The following is a 19,261-nucleotide window of genomic DNA, read 5'->3' on the forward strand; positions in this document are numbered from 1 at the left end:
TCTTTTGGACTCGGTGGGAGAGGGCAAGTGTGGGATGATTTGGGAGAATGGCATTGGAACATGTATAATATACGTGAAACAAATTGCCAGTCCAGATTTGATGCATGATACAAGATGCTTGGGGCTGGTGCACTGGGATGACCCAAAGGGATGGTATGGGGAGGGAGATGGGAGGGGGGTTCAGGATGGGGAACACGTGTACACCTGTGGCAGATTCATGTTGATGTATGGCAAAACCAATACAATATTGTAAAGAAAAAATAAATAAATAAATAAAGGAACTTTGCGATTATGTTAGGCCCACCTGGAAAAAAAAAATGTAGAGAGAGCTAAAATGTATAAGGAGTTCTTACCATTCAATAAAGACAAATAATCCAATTAAAAATTGAGCAAAGGATCTAATAGACATTTCTCCGAAGAAGACAATTAGCCAACAAGTACATGAAAACATGAACAATGTCAATCATACCTTAAAAGAAAAAGAACTAGAAAGAAGGAGGAAAGAAAAGGGAAAAACAAGGAAAGATGCTTGACATTATTAGTCATGAGGGGAATGCAAGTCAAAAAGTACAATGAGATGCCACTTCATACCCACTAGGGTGACTAAAATCAAAAAGTCAGATAACAACAAGTGTTGACAAGGATGTGGAAAAACTGGAACCCTCTTACACTGTTGGTAGGAATGTAAAATTTCACCCACTTTGGAAAAGTTTGACAGTTTTGAAATGATTAAATGTCAAGCATAGTTACTAAATGACCCAACAATTCTACACCTAGATATGTGTGTGTGTACATCTGTGTATGTAAAGCTGCTCGGTCATGTCCAGCTCTTTGCCACCCCATAGACTGTAGCCTGCCAGGCTCCTCTATCCATGGGGTTTCCCAGGCATGGATACATTTCCTTTTTGTATTGATACATTTGTTTTAAATACAAATACACCACCTTCCTACCCACTGCAATGGGAGCACATGCCTGGCAGGGTAAGAGGCCCTCCCAGAAAATGTGCTGCACACAGAAGGGTTTGCTATCTGCTTTATCCACACCTGTAACCGCATGAGGCTGAGGCTGCCTCTCAGCTGGAAAATTGAGATGTATTTCAGGACACAGATCCCTGTGTCCTGACACAGGGATCGAACCCTCATCTCATGTCTCCTGTATTGGCAGGCAGGTTCTTTACCACTGCACCACCAGGGAAATCCTACTTAGGCATGTACCTAAGAGAAATGTAAACATATGTCCACACAGAGATCTATACACAAATGTTTATTTACAACAGCCAAAAAGTGAAAAACAATCTATATGTCCATTAATGGATAAACAAAATGTGATCTATTCATACAATGGAATATTATTTAGCCAGAAAAAGGAATGAAGTGCTGATATCTGCATCAAATTAATAAACTTAAAACAGTATGGAAAGTGAAAGATGGCAGTCAAAAACACTATGGTTCCACTCATAGGAAGAAGTCCATAACAGGGAAATATAGAGAGAAAGAAAGTATATTATGGTTATTTAGTGGGTGGGGGAGAAGAGGAGCAGGAAGATAAGGGAGGGACATAGGGCTTCTTCTTGAGGGGATAAAAATATTCTAAAATTGACTGTGGTAATAATTCCACAAGTCTGAATATACTAAAAAATCACTGAATTGTACACTTTAAATAGTAAACTGTACAGTATGTGAATTAAATCTCAATAATGCTACTAAAGCCATATAAATGGATATGTTAAAGTTTAAAAGGATTAACTACTCTTGTGCTAAAGAAAATAAATAAAAAATTGAACTACAAAAATATTCAGAAAATAAATACAAGAAATCTATAACTTACAAGACACATCTCAAGTACTGTTCAGAAGAAAACTCAAAATTTAACACCCAGGTGGTGCAGTGGTAAAGAATTTGCCTGCCAATGCAGGAGATGCAGGTTCAATCCCTGGGTCGGGGATATTCCCCTGGAGAAGGAAATGGCAACCCACTCCAGTATTCTTGCCTGGGAAATCCTGGATTCTCTGTGGACAGAGAATCCTGGCGGGCTACAGTCTATGGGGTCACAAAGAGTCAGATATGACTAAGCACGCACACAAACATACACAAACAGAAGAATGAAAAGACCATTAAGGATTCCACATAAGAAGACAGGAAAACAGCCACAAAATAAACATAACAAAAGCTAAAGGAAGGATTTAAAACAGTGAGAGAAAAATATAAATAAGAAAAGAGAAAATAAGAGAACTAATTTTTTAAAAAATCCAAGACTTGGTTGCAAACAACAACAAAAGGGCAAGGCCTCACATATACTAAATAAGAAGTGATAATGAGGAAAATGACAGTGTAGTCACAGACACAGGAAATTTTTTTAATCATAAAAGAGTACCTTGCTCATGTTACACAAATACTTTTGAAAAAGTGGGTGAATCAGATTATTTTGTAGGATAATATAAATTGACGAAGCTTCCTCACAAAGATATAAACGATAAGCAGTCAAATTATCATAGAAGTAAAGAGATAATTGTCAAAGAGCTAGTCTCCTCCCAAAATACTCAAGGTCCAATAATCTCACAGGCAATTCAACCAAACACTTAACTTGAAGGCCATTTAACCAGAGAGGAGAAAAAAGCATAGAAAAATAAAAGTTTGAAATTATTTTTATGAAAGTGGCATAATCCAACAAAGATAAAATACATAAAAGAAAACTACAAAGCAATTTAGCTTAAGAGGAGTGATGCAAAATTTCTAAATAAAGTTTAGCAAACAGAACCCAATTGCACATATAAAATAATACACAATAAAGCAAGGATGGTCCAGTAACAGTAAATCTATTAGGACAACTCACCACAATAGTAAACAAAGGAGAAAAATCACACAATTCCCACAGAGGCTGAAAGTTTAACTTCCATATTTTAAAAAATCTTTGTAAAATGGTAAGAGCTGACTACTTTAACATAGTATGTACACTTTAACCTAAAGTCAGGCTTAATAGGAAAGCATGAAAAAACTCGCATTTAAGTCAGGAGTAAGACAAAAATCCACTACTATTTTACTGTTTAATATTTTTGGAAAGTACTAACCAAATTGATTTGCCAAAAGAAAGAAATAAGTATAAAAACTGGAAAAGAGAAGATAAAGTTATCTTTATTTGCTAACGATATTGTGTGCAGTCACCCAGTCATGTCTGACTCTGTGTGACTCCGTGGACGGTAGCCCGCCGAGTTCCTCTGCCCATGGAATTTTCCAGGCAAGAATACTGGAGTGGGTTGCCATTTCCTCTTCCTAGGGATCTTCCCAACCTACGGATCTAACCTGCACCTCCTGCGTCTCCTGCATTGGCAGGTAGATTCTTTACCACTGAGCCACCTGGGAAGCCCAGTGATATTATTAACTGCAAAACTTTAGAAAAACAACTGGAGAACCATAACAGATAGTACTGGGATTCCAAAGGTGGCCAAGTACAAAATTAATGCTCAGAAATTAATAGCATTACCATGATCAAAGAGCAAGATAAAAGATATAACAGCAATAGAAGCCCCATTTACAATAGCAACAATAAAAGGTAAAATACCAGGAATACATACAAAAGAAATGTAAAAGGTCTACATGAAAAAAACTTTAAATTGCTGTCGAGGGATACAAAAACAAATTTGAAAAACAAGAAATGAATGTACACCCTCTTCCTGAACAGGAGACTGAATCTCAAAAAGAAGTCAATCATCTCTAAATCAATCTTCAAATATAATGCAGTATCAATAAAAATACCAGAAGATGGGGGGAGGGAGCTTAATAAACTAAGTTTTACAGAACAAAGAGTATCCAGGAAAACTCCAAAAAATAGAATGAAAGAGGATTATAATCAAAGAATGATGTCATTAGGTATAAATAAGTAATCTGATAAATGAAACAGAATAAAAGTCTAGTAAAAATACCAAATTATATATAGAAACTAAGCACACCTATAGATAATATTATAATTGATTATAATATTATAATATTATAGATAATATTTCAATACTGTGATAACTGGGTAGCCACCTAGAAGAAAAGTGAAGTTAAATCCTGCCTAAATACTTTACCTAACTAAATTTTGTACCAATAAATTCATTTAACTTAAAAATAAATTATAAAAATACCAAGAAAAACACAAGAATTTTAATTTTAATTAGAAATATCAATAATATTGAAATAGGAAAGGCCTTTCTTATGATCAAAAAAACCTAAAATCAAAAAAAGATTAATAATTAAACTACACAAATATTTTAATTTCTGCTGAAAAAATATATTGTAAACAAAGTCAAAAGCTAAATGAAACTGTGACAAGTATCTGCAACACATAACTGAGACAAGGAAATAATTTCTGTAAAACAGAGCTCCTGCAAACAATATTAAACATTCCAACAGAAAAAATATAACCAGGTAAATAGGAAATATAAGCAGATGTTATAAATAAAGGAAACAAATATGGCTGTATGGTTTTTATACCTATTGAAAAAATGAAGAAAATATACCTTTTAAATTGGCAACATAAAAAAAGTTTAATAACCCACTCTGTTACCAAATCTATAGGAAGCCAGAACTCCAACACCAATTAACACAATCTGGCACAACCTCTATGAAAGGCAACAGACAATATCTATCAAAATTTAAATAGCACATATCCTTTGACCCAGCAATTGTACTTCTAGGAATTTATTCTAAAGACAGACTCACTAATGTGCAAAATTATATACATACAAAAATATTAACAGTATCATCCTTTGTGTTAGTAAGACTGTAAATGTTTTAAATGCCCATCCAAACAAAGAAATGCTACCATTTTTCTTCCCTCCAACACACACACTCACACACTTTTCTGGAAAAGATACATACAAAATCAGTTCCTTCACGGGAAAGAAGCCAATTATTGGTCAAAGGAAGAAGGAAAATTTGCCTTTTACCATTTGTGCCTTATATTATAAACATATATCACAAGAAAAATTCTCAGTTAATATTTTCAGTATTATTTTTACCCAGCTTTACCAATTGTTGTATTTTTCCTCCTTTTTCTTTGTCAGTTTTCCAGTCCCCATATTAGCAACATCATTTAACTGTTTCCCTAGGTAACACATGGCATTCACTCAAATTTACACACTTAAATCACAATAATAAGTGGGTTCCACTGTCCCCATGATCTCCATGCCCCTGAGCTCTATGACTGCAAGAGCACTGTCCCTGTTCTGTACTGCGTGTGGAAAGATTGAGTAGGGAGAAACCCAGGTCTGAGAAGCTATGAATTTCTTGGCCTACGGGGCAAATGCATAATCACTACTGTAATTTAGGAGACAGAAAAAAGGTGAGAAGCTGTTCAAACAAGGTTTCACAAAGCATTATTTGTGCTGCCACCACAGATGTAAAGTCTAGTCCACTATCTTTACGTTCAAGAAACTGATTGTATCCATTTGTCCAGAGTCAATGGGGCAATACGGAACTGAACCACACTAATCAATCACATTCACAAGAAATTAACTGTTTACACATAATGCCAATGTATTAATTTAGAATTTTAAAATACATATATGCCTGTATATGAATACATGTATATACACATATATATTTGATGTATGTGTGTGTAAATATATGTAAAGAGTAGCACATCATGCATATCAAAGAATTACATACAAATGGAACCACATGGGGCTACTAGTGTGTATGGAGAGAACAAATAAAAGGTCAGAGATGACTTTTCTGAAAAACAGTGTGATCAAGCTGAGATCCAATGGGAGAGAAGCTTAAAAAGAGAGAGAGAGAACAGAATGAGGATTAAGAGGGTTGCTAGATGACGGAACAGCAAGTACAACGGTCCTGTGGCAGAAGGGAGCATAATCTAAAGATCATGGGAAAAGATCAAAGAACAAGACAACATGATGTAGGGTTATCTGGAGAGCTAGAGAGGGGCCATACCACTCAGTGGCTTTTAGGCCACGTTGAGGATTTCTGCCTTATTTTAAGAGGAACGAAAAGCTAGTAAGGGGTTGTAAGCTGAGAAGAAAACAGACTCGTGCTTGCAAAAGATTAGTGTGCTGTACAAACTGGAGGGCAAGAGTATAAGCAGGAAGACTGCTTAGAAAGCTAGTGTAGGAGACCTAAGGCAGGGATGATGGCTGCATCGACTGGCACAAATCAAATAAATAGGACTTGGGGACTGATTATACCAGAAATGCAAGGAAGAGGAAACCGTTAAGGAGGACGCCCAAGTTTCAGGCTTGCATAACTGCAGGGATAAAGATGCTATTGGTGAAAGAGAGACAACCCCAAGACCAGATAGTCCTGTTTTTGTTTCATTGGTGGCTGGAGGAGGGTGTATTGTGTGCATGCTCAGTCGAGTACGATTCTTTGACCCTATGGAATTGGAGCCCGCCAAGCTCCTTTGTTCATGGTATTTTTCAGGCAAGAACACTGGAATGGGTTACTATTTCCTCCTCCAGGAGATCTTCCTGAGCCAGGGACTGAACCTGCATCTCCTGCATTGGCAGGCAGATTCTTTACCCCTGAGCCACCAGAGCTCCCTGGAGAGAGGGTAGATACGCAAAAAAGTAAGAAGGGTTGCTCAGTGCCCGGTACCTGAAAATCTTGGTAGAGCAGGAGGAAAAATGTTAAATGGGATTAGAAATCAAAGGTGGCAGAAAGTTACCTACAAAGATGTATTATTCCTATTATTTTTTAATCTCCAGGGTCAGCCATAAAAAAAGCCTAGATATTTCTACCCCTCCCTTTCACTTAAAATCTTGTTGAATATCTCAAAATAAAACCTTTCAATCAAGGAGAGAGGTAAGGCTTAAAATGAAATGCTTGGGGAGAAAAAAAAATAACTGGTGTGAAAGAATTTCAAAGTATATTTTGAAATATCAGATGTTACCAATTTTTGAGAGTCAAGAGAAGACTGAGGCTTTCTACTTGGGGAAGAAAGAATGAAACGCCAGTCAAGGGGGAAAGAAAGCAGAAAAAAGAGCTAATGGCCCCATTGCATGAATTTTCACAGTTTAAACACGTTTATCTTTACCTCTGGACAAATGGCTGCTACTGGTCTTGTGTGCAAAGAGAATGCAGAAATAGCTCCACACTGAAGCCCCTTTTCAGAAACCAAGGCTTCCACTGCCATCAAGTGGTGGCAATGAGGAAGTGCACCAACCAGTTTCTTGGAGCCTGGGAATGCCAATATGAAGTCTATGGTATAATTAATCTAAACTCAAAGATTTAAGATTGCAGTAATAGAGAACAAACTAGTTACAGTCTTTGGTATCTTCTAACCTGTCAATATACAAAAATGAAAGTTTTTGCTATTACTTTGGAGTAAAAAAAGAAGATTTCTCCTTTTTCCTTTTTGATGTTAAAGAGTACATACTTAGCAATTTTAGAATACCCAGTCTGATACAATCATATCAAACCCAACTCCTGGTGTATTATATATAAATACTGCTTCACAGTTAATTTTAATCGTGCATATAAACGGATTAATGTGCATTTCTAGCATAAATCAATAACCTTATCACAAACGCATAAGCAAGTATCGAACTGAATATGCAAAATTCCCTTTCTCTTCAAATTAATCAAATAATTTTTTTACTACTTAGTACAAGGCATGGTAATAAACACCCTCATTCTCAAAACTCATCAGCTAAACAAATATAAAATCACTGATAAAATCAACTTCAATCTTATTCACAAAAAACATGGTGAATGATTAACACACATTCTTGATAGTTCTCTTCATGGTAAAAATAAGCTTGCCTAACATAATATTTGACATTCTGGGCAGTACACCTTCATTCTCTATACTGACTATTCACCTACAAATGTAGCTCTTTAAAATTTGCTGCACACACACATCGATTTGATTTGTTTTTCAAGGCATCGGAACACAGGGATAGTAAATTTACACAAAAACGTTAAATAATCACACTGGGTACATTTTCCAGTTTTCAATAAGCTGTTTTCATATGAGGTGTGTGTGTTTAGTCGCTAAGTAGGGTCCGACTCTTTCGCGACCCCCTGGACTGTAGCCTGCCAGGTTCCTCTGTCCATGGGATTTCATATGGTAGACACAGCATAATTTTGTCATTAACAATATTCTCGATTTTCATTTTTTCCCGTTAAAATCCATACACGCTATCCATTCTATATATATTCCAAAATATTAATAATTCAATTAGTTTCCCTAATTCTCTTGGTTCTGTTTCATACCCACCTCCCACCCACCCCCTTCTTCCTCCTTTCTTGTTTCAGAATGCCTAACTCTTACACACTCGAGGTGGTTTTTACAAAAATCACTCCTTGGAATGCTCTTCCCTCTTTCTTTAAAAATAATTTCCCACAGCTAGGCGCCAATGTCTTTCTTTTACAAGATCAAACTGCGGAAGAGGACGAGACTGGGAACCGAGTAAGCCAAACATTTGGGAATGTCAATGAGACGACGGCCTCTCCTTTGAAAAGAAAACACAACAACTTTCAACACAGAGCTTTCAACAGATCAAAAATACTTTTTTTTTTTTTTCCGCCGTGCTCCTGTTCCCTCCCTGACCTCAAAGAAACCTTTCCTTTTCTCTAAGCCCCCCATCGTTCTGCTGTGCGTGGGGCCTGCCTTTGCTCCTCCCAAGGAAAAGAAAGGCAGGGAGAAAAGAAAAGGGAGCAGTCACCTTCCCACCCCGCCTGCGAGCTGTCAGGACCGTGCCCCACCACTCACCTGGCAGGTGCGGCCGCCCGGAGAGTTGCACGAAGCGGTTGAGCTGACCAGTCCCCCGACCCCCGTTGCCCCCACTGCCCCCGCCGGCCCCGCTACCTCCGCCGCCACCGCCGGCTGCGCCTCCTCCCCTCCGGCGGTTCCTGTCCCAGCCCTGGGCGGCCGACATGACCGGCTAACGACTGCCGCAGCCTGGTCGCGGCAGCCCGTGGCCCGGCGGCACTAGCGGAGCCTCCTTCCTGGGCTCCTCAAGAGACCCGGGAGACCGGGGAAGGGGGAGCGCCCGGTCTCACCAGCGGCCAATGACCGAGTAACTTGGTGACAGATAGCCAATGGCCAGTCGTCTTCTTGGTAGGTGGAGGGAGGCGGGGAGAGACGTGGTAACCATAGCTATGGCTTAAAAAAAAGAAAGAAAAAAGTTGGGCGGGGGGGTTGGAGAAAGGCAGAAGCAGCCACTCATCAGTCGCATCCACCACGCTAAGCAAGGCGCGGTGACTCCTGAGGGGTCAGGCGGGCCAATCGAAGGCCGAGTGAGAGAGGCCACGCCTGCAGAGAGTCCCGACGATAGCCGGGAATCCAGGCGTATTCAAGACTCAGGAACTCTTCCCCATAAACACTGAAACCAGAAACAGGACGCTGACACAATACCCATATTTTGAGGCAATACAGTGTTCTTCAAAGAGCTGTCTTCGACGGGGGAAAAAAAAGCAGAGGCAGAGTCAAAGCTTAAATGTAAGAATGAGATTTCATTTGTCCTTTCAGTCCACTGGCGAATTCCTCCCTGATTCAATACAAGCCACGTCTCACACAAACGAACAATTTTAAACCTGGTTAACAAATGTGGGAAGATGTTCGAGCTCACCAATAACCGTAGAAATACAAATTGAGATCCCAATGAGAAACCATTTCAAGTTTATTACGTTAGATTCCTTAAATAACATCCAGCAGAGAATTAGAGTGCCAAGAAAAAGGTTCTTTCGCAGATGACTGACGGCACTGTAAATGTTTTTGCTGAAACTCCTTTTTGCTCGTAGGAAATTCGAACCAGCTGGAAGACAGGGACAGGTACAGAGGATGAAGATCAAAGAAAAATGTAGATGTAGAGATCAGGAATTCTACTGGTCCAAAATTAAATGGAGAATTTGACTTTGAACTTAACTGGGCACAGTGCAAAGTAGGAAAATAGATTGTTCACTGATGTTTATGAATGGTAAGAGAAAACCATATGAATTCCTCAAGAGAAACAAAACTTTTCAAGATTTTTAGATCAGGTGACTTTTTTTTTTTTCATACAGGAGAACCTTACTTGATGCGGAGAAAAAAGAAAATCTGCTGGAGCTGAGGATGTGTATCCTCTTGGTGCATGTTTGGAGTTTCACTGTCCCTGCCTCCTTTTGTTATTTTTAGGCCCCGTGGGCAGATAATTTTTCCCATGAAGCATTAGATAGCACTACTTAAGAAAATGTTTGAGATGGGGGGGGGGGGGGGGGAGTCTCTGGCTCTAAAATATTAAAATTAATAAAATGTTAATATTTATAAAGAATCTGTACCATTGAGTAACCAAGTAGTAGATGAAGAAAATTTTCTTTTTATAGGAGTATTCCAAGTAATAAATGATGAGTGATAAGGCTATCAACATTTTGTAACCTCTGATGAATTGAGAGATCAAGCCATTGAGCATCAACTATATTATCACAAAAAGTTGAAACATATGCCTTTAGAATGGAAACATGACTGTACTCTTGTAGAAAAAAAATTGAACTAGAATCCCATCAGATATCTATATCTAACTACCAATTTATAAGAAATATGGAGGCCAGAGAAACATTAAAAAATACTATAGAGATGCAAAAAGCAAAATCTAGACTATGAATATTCTACAGGATAAAGCAAATTTCTTCAAAAAAATTACAAAGGAAAAAGATTTGGAGATTTCCCTGGTAATCCGTGGTTAAGAATCTGCCTGCCAATGCACTGGACCTGGTTCAGTCCCTACTCTGTAAGATTCCACATGCCTGTGAGCGACTAAGCCCAGTTGCCCTCCCAAACCCACACCCTGCAACTGCTGAAGCCCTGGCACCTAGAGCCTGTCCTCCCAAACCCACACCCTGCAACTGCTGAAGCCCTGGCACCTAGAGCCTGTCCTCCCAAACCCACACCCTGCAACTGCTGAAGCCCTGGCACCTAGAGCCTGTCCTCCCAAACCCACACCCTGCAACTGCTGAAGCCCTGGCACCTAGAGCCTGTCCTCTCAAACCCACACCCTGCAACTGCTGAAGCCCTGGCACCTAGAGCCTGTCCTCCCAAACCCACACCCTGCAACTGCTGAAGCCCTGGCACTTAGAGCCTGTCCTCGCACCGCAACTAGAGAGTACCTGTTGCACAGCAGCAAAGAACCAGAGCAGCCAAAAATTAAATACATAAAATTTTTAAAAGAAAGAAATAAAAAGAGATTTGGAGGAAAAAAAATCTCAACTAAAAAGAGATTTATGATTGTTGTATAACTCTGTAATATATTAAAAATCACTGACTGGTATTGGCTGCATGACTTTGTGAATATATTAAAAACCACTGAACTGTACACTTGAAAAGAGTGAGTTTTCTGGTATGTGAATTGTAGCTCATTAAAAAAAATTAATAATAATACAAGAAGGGAGAAGTGGCTGGGGAGCTGGCCCATCTTTGTATATATTAAAATTCTTCATAATAAAAAGGAAAAAAAGAATCTTCAAAAATAAGGTGATATTAACCAATCAACTGAAAACCATCTCGTATAGTTACATAACTAATTTAAAATTCCAGTAACAAAATGAAAATTTTATTCTGAACTAAATTTAAAATTATGAAATTAGTTTAAAAGTCTTTAAAAATGGTTAAGGTTTAACTTTTTAATGTAGAATATGGATACAATGATGAATACAGACATGGGACGGCCCAGGGGGATGGTATGGGGAGGGGGGAGGGAGGAGGGTTCAGGATGGGGAGCACGTGTATAACTGAAATTTTAAAAAAAAATTAAAAAAAAAATGGAACCACCAAAAAAAAAAAAATACAGACATGATTTGGAGAGAGGCCTTCAAAATAAGTGCACGTGAATAATACGTACCTGCTCAAATGATGTACTATGACGTACACAATATCACCTATGAAGTAATCATGCCAAAAACATTAACTTGAATTAATGAAGATTTAAGTGCTACTATCCAGTTTACAGGAACTTTCAAGGGTCAAAGTAACAAGTTAAATGGCATGTGAAATGATCTAATAAATCCAAGGAGACAGTCTCCGTAATATCTAGACTGATCTTGTCTGTAAGTCAATGTCAAGAAAAACAACATAAAAAAAATGAGAGGATCGTAACCCCTTGTGACATAATAGTCCTTGGCAATGATAATCAAAGCTGCTAGCATAACAAAAAGAAACAAGACATTATGTTGGTGAGTATTTGTACAAAAAAAACCACAAAACTGAATAAAATCAAAAGTTTTAGCAAGAAAAGTTATGACCAACCTAGATAGCATATTGAAAAGCAGAGACATTACTTTGCCAACAAAGGTCCGTCTAGTCAAGGCTATGGTTTTTCCAGTGGTCATGTATGGATGTGAGAGTTGGACTGTGAAGAAAGCTGAGCGCCAAAAAATTGATGCTTTTGAACTGTGGTGTTGGAGAAGACTCTTGAGAGTCCCTTGGACTGCAAGGAGATCCAACCAGTCCATTCTGAAGGAGACTGGCCCTGGGATTTCTTTGGAAGGAATGATGCTAAAGCTGAAACTCCAGTACTTTGGCCACCTCATGCGAAGAGTTGACTCATTGGAAAAGACTCTGATGCTGGGAGGGATTGGGGGCAGGAGGAGAAGGGGACGACAGAGGATGAAATGGCTGGATGGCATCACTGACTCGATGGACGTGAGTCTGAGTGAACTCCTGGAGTTGGTGATGGACAGGGAGGCCTGGCGTGCTGTGATTCATGGGGTCGCAAAGAGTCGGACATGACTGAGCGACTGAACTGAACTGAACTGACCTGGTGGCTCAGACGGTAAAGAATCTTCCAGTGACCTGGGAGACCTCGGTTGGATCCTGGTTGGGAAGATCCCCTGGAGGAGGGCACAGCAACCCACTCCGGTATTCTTGCCTGGGAAATATCCTATGGACAGAGGAGACTGCCAGGCTACAGTTCATGGAGTCATAAAAGAGTCGGACACAACTTAGCAATTAAACAACAACAACAAAGAGACATACCAGCCAAATGCAGTGTTTGAGCCTTATTTGCACTTTGATTAGACTAAGCCAACTATTTTTAATGGGAAAATACGCCTGGACGTTGGATTATGTCCAGGAATCATTGTTAATTTTTTGGGGGGGGTACTGTAGTTTTTCTTTTTTTAAAGAACTCAACTTCTGTAGAAGCAGACTGAAATATGTACAGGTAAAATGCTATGATGTCTAGGATTTGCTTCAAAATAATCCAGGAAGTGGGGCATGGGAAAGACGATGCAAATGAAGATTAAACAAGAACGGCCATGAGTTGATGCTTGGTGTTGCTAGGTGATGGGTACTTGGAGTTTGTCCCACTATTCTCTCTTGGGGTTTTTTTTGTGTGTGTATATTTGAATTTTTCCCTTGTGAAATGGTTTTTTAAAAATAGTTCTTCAAAAAACAATTCCAGGTTAAAGGAAATTTACAACAAAATGTATGTGGTCCTCTTGAAAAAATCAACCTTAAAAAACTGGTGGGGGACAGCTAGAAAAATTGGAATTTGGAAAGATTATTAGAGGATCAGTTCAATTCAGTTGTGTATGACTCTTTGCAACCCCATGGACTGCAGCACACCAGGCCTCCCTGTCCATCATCAGCTCCTGGAGTTTACTCAAATTGACGTCCATTGAGTTGGTGAAACCAACCAACCATCTCGTCCTCTGTCGTCCCCTTCTCATCCTGACCTCAATCTTTCTCAGCATCAGGGTCTTTTCAAATGAGTCAGTTCTTCCCATCAAGTGGCCGAAGTATTGAAGTTTCAACTTCAGCAAGTGTCCTTCTAGTGAATATTCAGGACTGATTTCTTTTAGGATGCACTGGTTTGATCTCCTTGCAGTCCAAGGGACTCTCAAGAGTCTTCTCCAGCACTACAGTTCAAAAGCATCAGTTCTTCAGCGCTCAGCTTTCTTTATAGTCCAACTCTCACATCTATACATGACTACTGAGAAAACCATAGCTTTGACTAGACAGACCTTTGTTGGCAAAGTGATGTCTCTGCTTTTTAATATGCTGTCTAGGTTGCTCATAGCTTTTCTTCCAAGGAGCAAGTGTCTTTTAATTTCATGGCTGCAGTCACCATCTGCCAGTGATTTTGGAGCCCAAAAAAATAAAGTCTCTCACTGTTTCCATTGTTTCCTCATCTATTTGCCTTGAAGTGATGGGACCAGATGCCATGATTTTAGTTTTCTGAATGGTGAGTTTTAAGCCAACTTTTTCACTCTCTTCTTTCACCCTCATCAAGAAGCTCTTTAGTTCTTCTTCACTTTCTGCCATAAGGGTGGTGTCATCTGCATATCTGCGGTTATTGATATTTCTTCTGGCAATCTTTATTCCAGCTTGTGCTTCATCCAGCCCAGTGTTTCTCATGATTTACTCAGCATATAAGTTAAATAAGTACGGTGACAATATACAGCTTTGACATACTCCTTTCCTGATTTGGAATCAGTCTATTGCTCCATGTCCAGTTCTAACTTTTGCTTCCTGACCTGCATACAGATTTCTCAAGAGGCAGGTCAGGTGGTCTGGTATCTCCATCTCTTTAAGAATTTTCCATACTTTGTTGTGATCCACACAGTCAAAGGCTTTGGCATAGTCAATAAAGCAGAAATAGATGTTTTTCTGGAACTCTCATGCATTTGCGATGATCCAACAGATGTTGGCAATTTGATCTCTGGTTCCTCTGCCTTTTCTAAACCCAGCTTGAACATCTGGAAGTTCATGGTTCACGCACTGTTGAATCTTGGCTTGGAGAATTTTGAGCATTACTTTGCTAGCATGTGAGATGAGTGCAATTGTGTGGTAGTTTGAACATTCTTTGGTATTGCCTTTCTTTGGGATTGGAATGAAAACTGACCTTTTCCAGTCCTGCCACTCAGCCACTGCTGAGTTTTCCAAATTTGCTGGCATATTGAGTGCAGCACTTTCATAGCAGCATCGTTTAGGATTTGAAATAGCTCAACTGGAATTCCATCACCTCCACTAGCTTTGTTCATAGTGATGCTTCCTAAGGCCCACTTGATTTGGCATTCCAGGATGTCTGGCTCTAGGTGGGTGATCACACCATCATGGTTATCTGGGTCATGAAGATCTTTTTTGTATAGTTCTTCTGTGTATTCTTGCCATCTCTTCTTAATATCTTCTGCTTCTTTTAGGTCCATACCATTTCTGTCCTTTATTTTTCCCATCTTTGTATGAAATGTTCCCTTGGTACCTCTAATTTTCTTGAAGAGATCTCTAGTCTTTCCCATTCTATTGTTTTCCTCTATTTCTTTGCATTGATCACTGAGGAAGGCTTTCTTATCTTTCCTTGCTCTTCTTTGGAACTCTGCATTCAAATAAGTGTATCTTTCCTTTTCTCCTTGGCTTTTTGCTTCTCTTCTTTTCATACCTATTTGTAAGTCCTCCTCTGACAACCATTTTGCCTTTTTGCATTTCTTTTTCTTGGGATATTAGAGTATTAATGTTACATTTGGTAGGTGTGATAATGATATCAAGATGCTGTAAGAAAATTCCTTTATTTTTTAGACATGTGTAATAAAAAATTTAAGGTTGGACAATCAGTATGCAAGAATAAACCAGTCAATCCTAAAGGAAATCAACAGTGAATGTTTATCAGAAGGACTGATGCTGAAGCTAAAGCTCCCACCCTTTGGCCACCTGATGCAAAGAGCCAACTCATTAAAAAAAAAAATACCCTGATGCTGGCAAAGACTGTGGCCAGGAAGAGAAGGTGGGGACAGAGGATGAGATGGTTGGATGACATCACAGACTCAATGAACATGGTTTGAGCAAACTCCGGGGGATGGTGAAGGACAGGGAAGTCTGGCGTGCTGCAGTCCATGGGGTCGCAAAGAGTTGGACACGACTCAGGCACCAAACAACATCATTACATCTCTATGCCTTCAGGCAGCAGGACCATCTCTACTCACCTGAGGCTTACCCATGATCATGATATGCAGGTAGAACTTGCAACAAATTCCAAATCAGAAAACAAGTCAGTCGGAATTAGCAAGAAATCTACATTGAGAATACTTTCCAAGAAATTTTGTTCTATAATGTTAAATACATACAGTGATTCAAACAAATTTCCAGAATTATTTTCCAGCAGAGATTCTGTAACTACAACATTTGATGTAGTGAGGAAGCAAAGGACTGGGTAAGTAGTGACAAGTACTTACTGTATATGAAATCGAGTTTTATTTATCATATTGATGTCTTAAACTCAACACTGCACTGGGAAACCCAGAGACTGTCAACACTGACTGCATTTTGGACTAACCTTAGACCATGTTGGAAAATACTGATATTCAGGTTCCATTCAGACCAATTAGATCAGAATCTCTGTAGCACAAACATTGGCCATACTTTTTTTAAAATTTCATTTTATTTTGGTTACTTGTTTTATTTTTTACTGGACTATAGTTGCTTTACAATGTTGTGTTAGTTTCTACTGTACAGCAAAGTGAATCAGCTATACCTATACATATACATATAACTCCTCTTTTTTGTATTTCCTTCCCGTGTAGGTCACCCTGTGCTATACAGTAGATTCTCATTAGTTATCTATTTTATGCATAGTATCAATTGTGTATGTGCGTCAATCCCAACCTCCTAATTCATCCCACCCTCTTCTCCTTCGTTATCCATAAATTTGTTCTCTACATCTGTATCTCTATTTTTGCTTTGTAAATGACCATGTTTTTAAAGTTCCCTGAATTATACTAATCTACAGCCAGAGTTGAGGAAACAAATGCAATCAATCCTTTGAACCCCAGTTTTATTACATGCAAAATGAGAGTAATATCTTGTTTTAGCAATATCTTAGTGTTATTGTGAGAAATCAATGAAATAGCATATGTGAAAGTACATGGAAAAGTATAATGTTTCACCTGAATGTAAAGTCATATTACCGTGTTAACAATCAAGGTACAGCAATCCTTTAAAAATGTTTACTTCTTGGATTGTTGGTTATTGTCATAGATTAAATGTAACCCAGGATCATATGAACTCTTTGGTGAATAGTCAAAGGTGATAACCACCCATCATTGCACCATGCACTGTGTGCTCAGTCGTGTCTGACTCTTTTGTGACCCCACGGACTGTAGCCCGCCAGGCTCCTCTGTCCATGGGATTTCCCAGGCAAGAATACTGGAGTGGGTTACCATTTCCTCCTCCAGGGGACCTTCCAGACCCAGGGATCAAACCTGCATCTCCTGCATTGGCAGGCGGATTCTTTACCACTGTGCCACCTGGGATCAAATGGGGCATTGCTACTAAGAAGCCCAAAGTAATGAGTCTTAGTTTACTTAGTTATGAAAAATTATAAGCATTTACACATACAAGCTGGAGTAGGAAATGGCAACCCATTCCAGTATTCTTGCCTGGGAAATTCCATGGACAGAGAAGCCTGGCAAGCTACAGTCCATGGGGTTGCAATGAGTCAGACACAACTGAGTGACAGAGCATGCATGCACACACACAAGGATTACACACACATACATCACATATATATAGACATCATAGAAGCACAAAGTACAAATTATAGCTAAGACTGCCCTAGGGAAAGAAAGAAGAGGGTTTCCAACTGTTGGCCACCTTTTGTAAACTAAATACTTTGTGTATTATCACTATGGTATTTTTTGAGACATTAAGTCATGAAATTACTTTAGTGGGTTATGACCAGTAACTTCTTTTTTTACAACTATAAGTCTAGCTATGACATGTCACCATTCAAAGATATTACAGTGATTGACTATGTTCCCCACACTGTACATTTCATACTCATGACTCATGAGCAGAATGTCTTACATGAAATACAGTGGAAAAAGAAGAATAAAAATATGAACAGGAGAAAAGGACCCAGGAAATCTTAAAACACCTTGTCTAGGGACTTCCTTTGCTCCTTGGAAGAAAAACTGTGACAAACCTAGACAGCATATTAAAAAGCAGAGACATTACTTTGCCAACAAAGGTCCATATAGTCAAAGCTATGATTTTCCCAGTAGTCATGTATGGATGTGAGAGTTGGACCATAAGGAAGGCTGAGCACCGAAGAATTGATGCTTTTGAACTGTGGTGTTGGAGAAGACTCTTGAGAGTCCCTTGGACTGCAAGGAGATCCAACCAGTCAATCCTAAAGGAGATCAATCCCGAATATTCATTGGAAGGACTGATGCTGAAGCTGAAGCTCCAATACTTTGGCCCCCTGATGTAAAGAGCCAACTCATTTGAAAAGACCCTGATGATGAGAAAGATTGAAGGCAGGAGGAGAAAGGGACAACAGAGGATGAGATAGTTGGATGGCATCACCAACTCAATGGACATGAGTTTGAGCAAGCGCTGGGAGATGCTGAAGGACAGGGAAGTCTGACGTGCTGCAGTCCATGTGGTCACAAAGAATCAGACAGGACTGAGCAACTGAACAACAGAGGGACTTCCCTGGCAGTCCAGAGGTTAAGACTGCACTTTCAATGCAAAGGCCACCGGTTTGATCTCTGGTCCAGGAACGGGGATCCCACATGCTGTGTGGAGAGGTTGAAGAAAACACCTTATCTATAAGTATTCTTGTTTGAAGAGCCTGTTGGGGAAGAACGGGTAGACTCTACAGCTCTTACCCTCCCCTCTCATGATTCTCAGGCAGGTATTTGATCAACGTTAGAGGTGGCAACTAATATGTTTAGCAAAGTTTTAGGTTCTCAGAAGCCCTGTCTCAGAAATCAATCTGCAAATTGTGAAGGCAACTCTTTGTCCCTCTCCTACACCCATTTAAAACAAAATAAGGAAACAAAATGAATTTCAAAGCTCTCATGTTTCTTTGTGTAGCTCTGTGGGTAAAAGCCTGAATTTGCCATTGAGGTTTGGAAAAACTACCTTGGGCTTTGCAAAGGTAAAACCAAGATTTCTTTCTGGACTGGGGAAGGAGTTAAACAATTCTACTTGAGATAACATTGGAAAGGTAAGCCTCTTCCAGGAGCTTAGATTGAATCCTAATGGAGCGGGAAGGAACTGAAGGCTTTAAGCAGAGAGGTGACATGATCAGATTTATGTTGTCAAAGATCACTCCAGTGAATTGGGTTGAGGATTTATCCTGGAGACTGTCTACCCCCACAGGTGCACCTGCCTATAGGCAGCAGCCTCAGGGGAAAGACCTCTACTCCCAAATATCCTCTACCTGCCTTACTAAAGATCTATCAGCTTACATTATGCATGTTTGCAAGCAATGTAACTAAAGATTGGAATTCTTGTTTAGGCTATGATTTAAATGCAATAGTGTTCTAACGCTGAGCCTCAAGGTCTTAT

General features: G+C 39.3%; 1 protein-coding gene and 1 long non-coding RNA gene across 6 annotated transcripts in view; one reads left to right on the plus strand and one right to left on the minus strand.

Moving 5' to 3' along the window:
- KLHDC10 (kelch domain containing 10) overlaps positions 1–9,123 on the minus strand; it is a 97,079-nt gene extending 87,956 nt beyond the window's left edge. For 2 of the 5 annotated variants that reach the window (XM_027539000.1, XM_027539003.1), the window contains exon 1: positions 8,711–8,973. In XM_027539000.1, coding sequence (XP_027394801.1) covers positions 8,711–8,876 — 166 coding nt within the window. In that variant the 5' untranslated portion in view covers positions 8,877–8,973. Of the gene's footprint in view, positions 1–8,710 lie in introns of all 5 variants that reach the window. The other 3 variants (XM_027538999.1, XM_027539001.1, XM_027539002.1) reach the window with 3 other exon arrangements.
- Positions 9,124–9,201: 78 nt separating this feature from the next.
- LOC113891221 lies at positions 9,202–10,177 on the plus strand. Its single transcript, XR_003510700.1, has 3 exons — positions 9,202–9,439; positions 9,742–9,917; positions 10,003–10,177. It is a non-coding gene; the product is annotated as an uncharacterized LOC113891221 (long non-coding RNA).
- Positions 10,178–19,261: the final 9,084 nt, after the last annotated feature.

Source organism: Bos indicus x Bos taurus, chromosome 4 (assembly GCF_003369695.1).
Source record: "Bos indicus x Bos taurus breed Angus x Brahman F1 hybrid chromosome 4, Bos_hybrid_MaternalHap_v2.0, whole genome shotgun sequence".
Classification (NCBI taxonomy): Eukaryota; Metazoa; Chordata; class Mammalia; order Artiodactyla; family Bovidae; genus Bos; species Bos indicus x Bos taurus.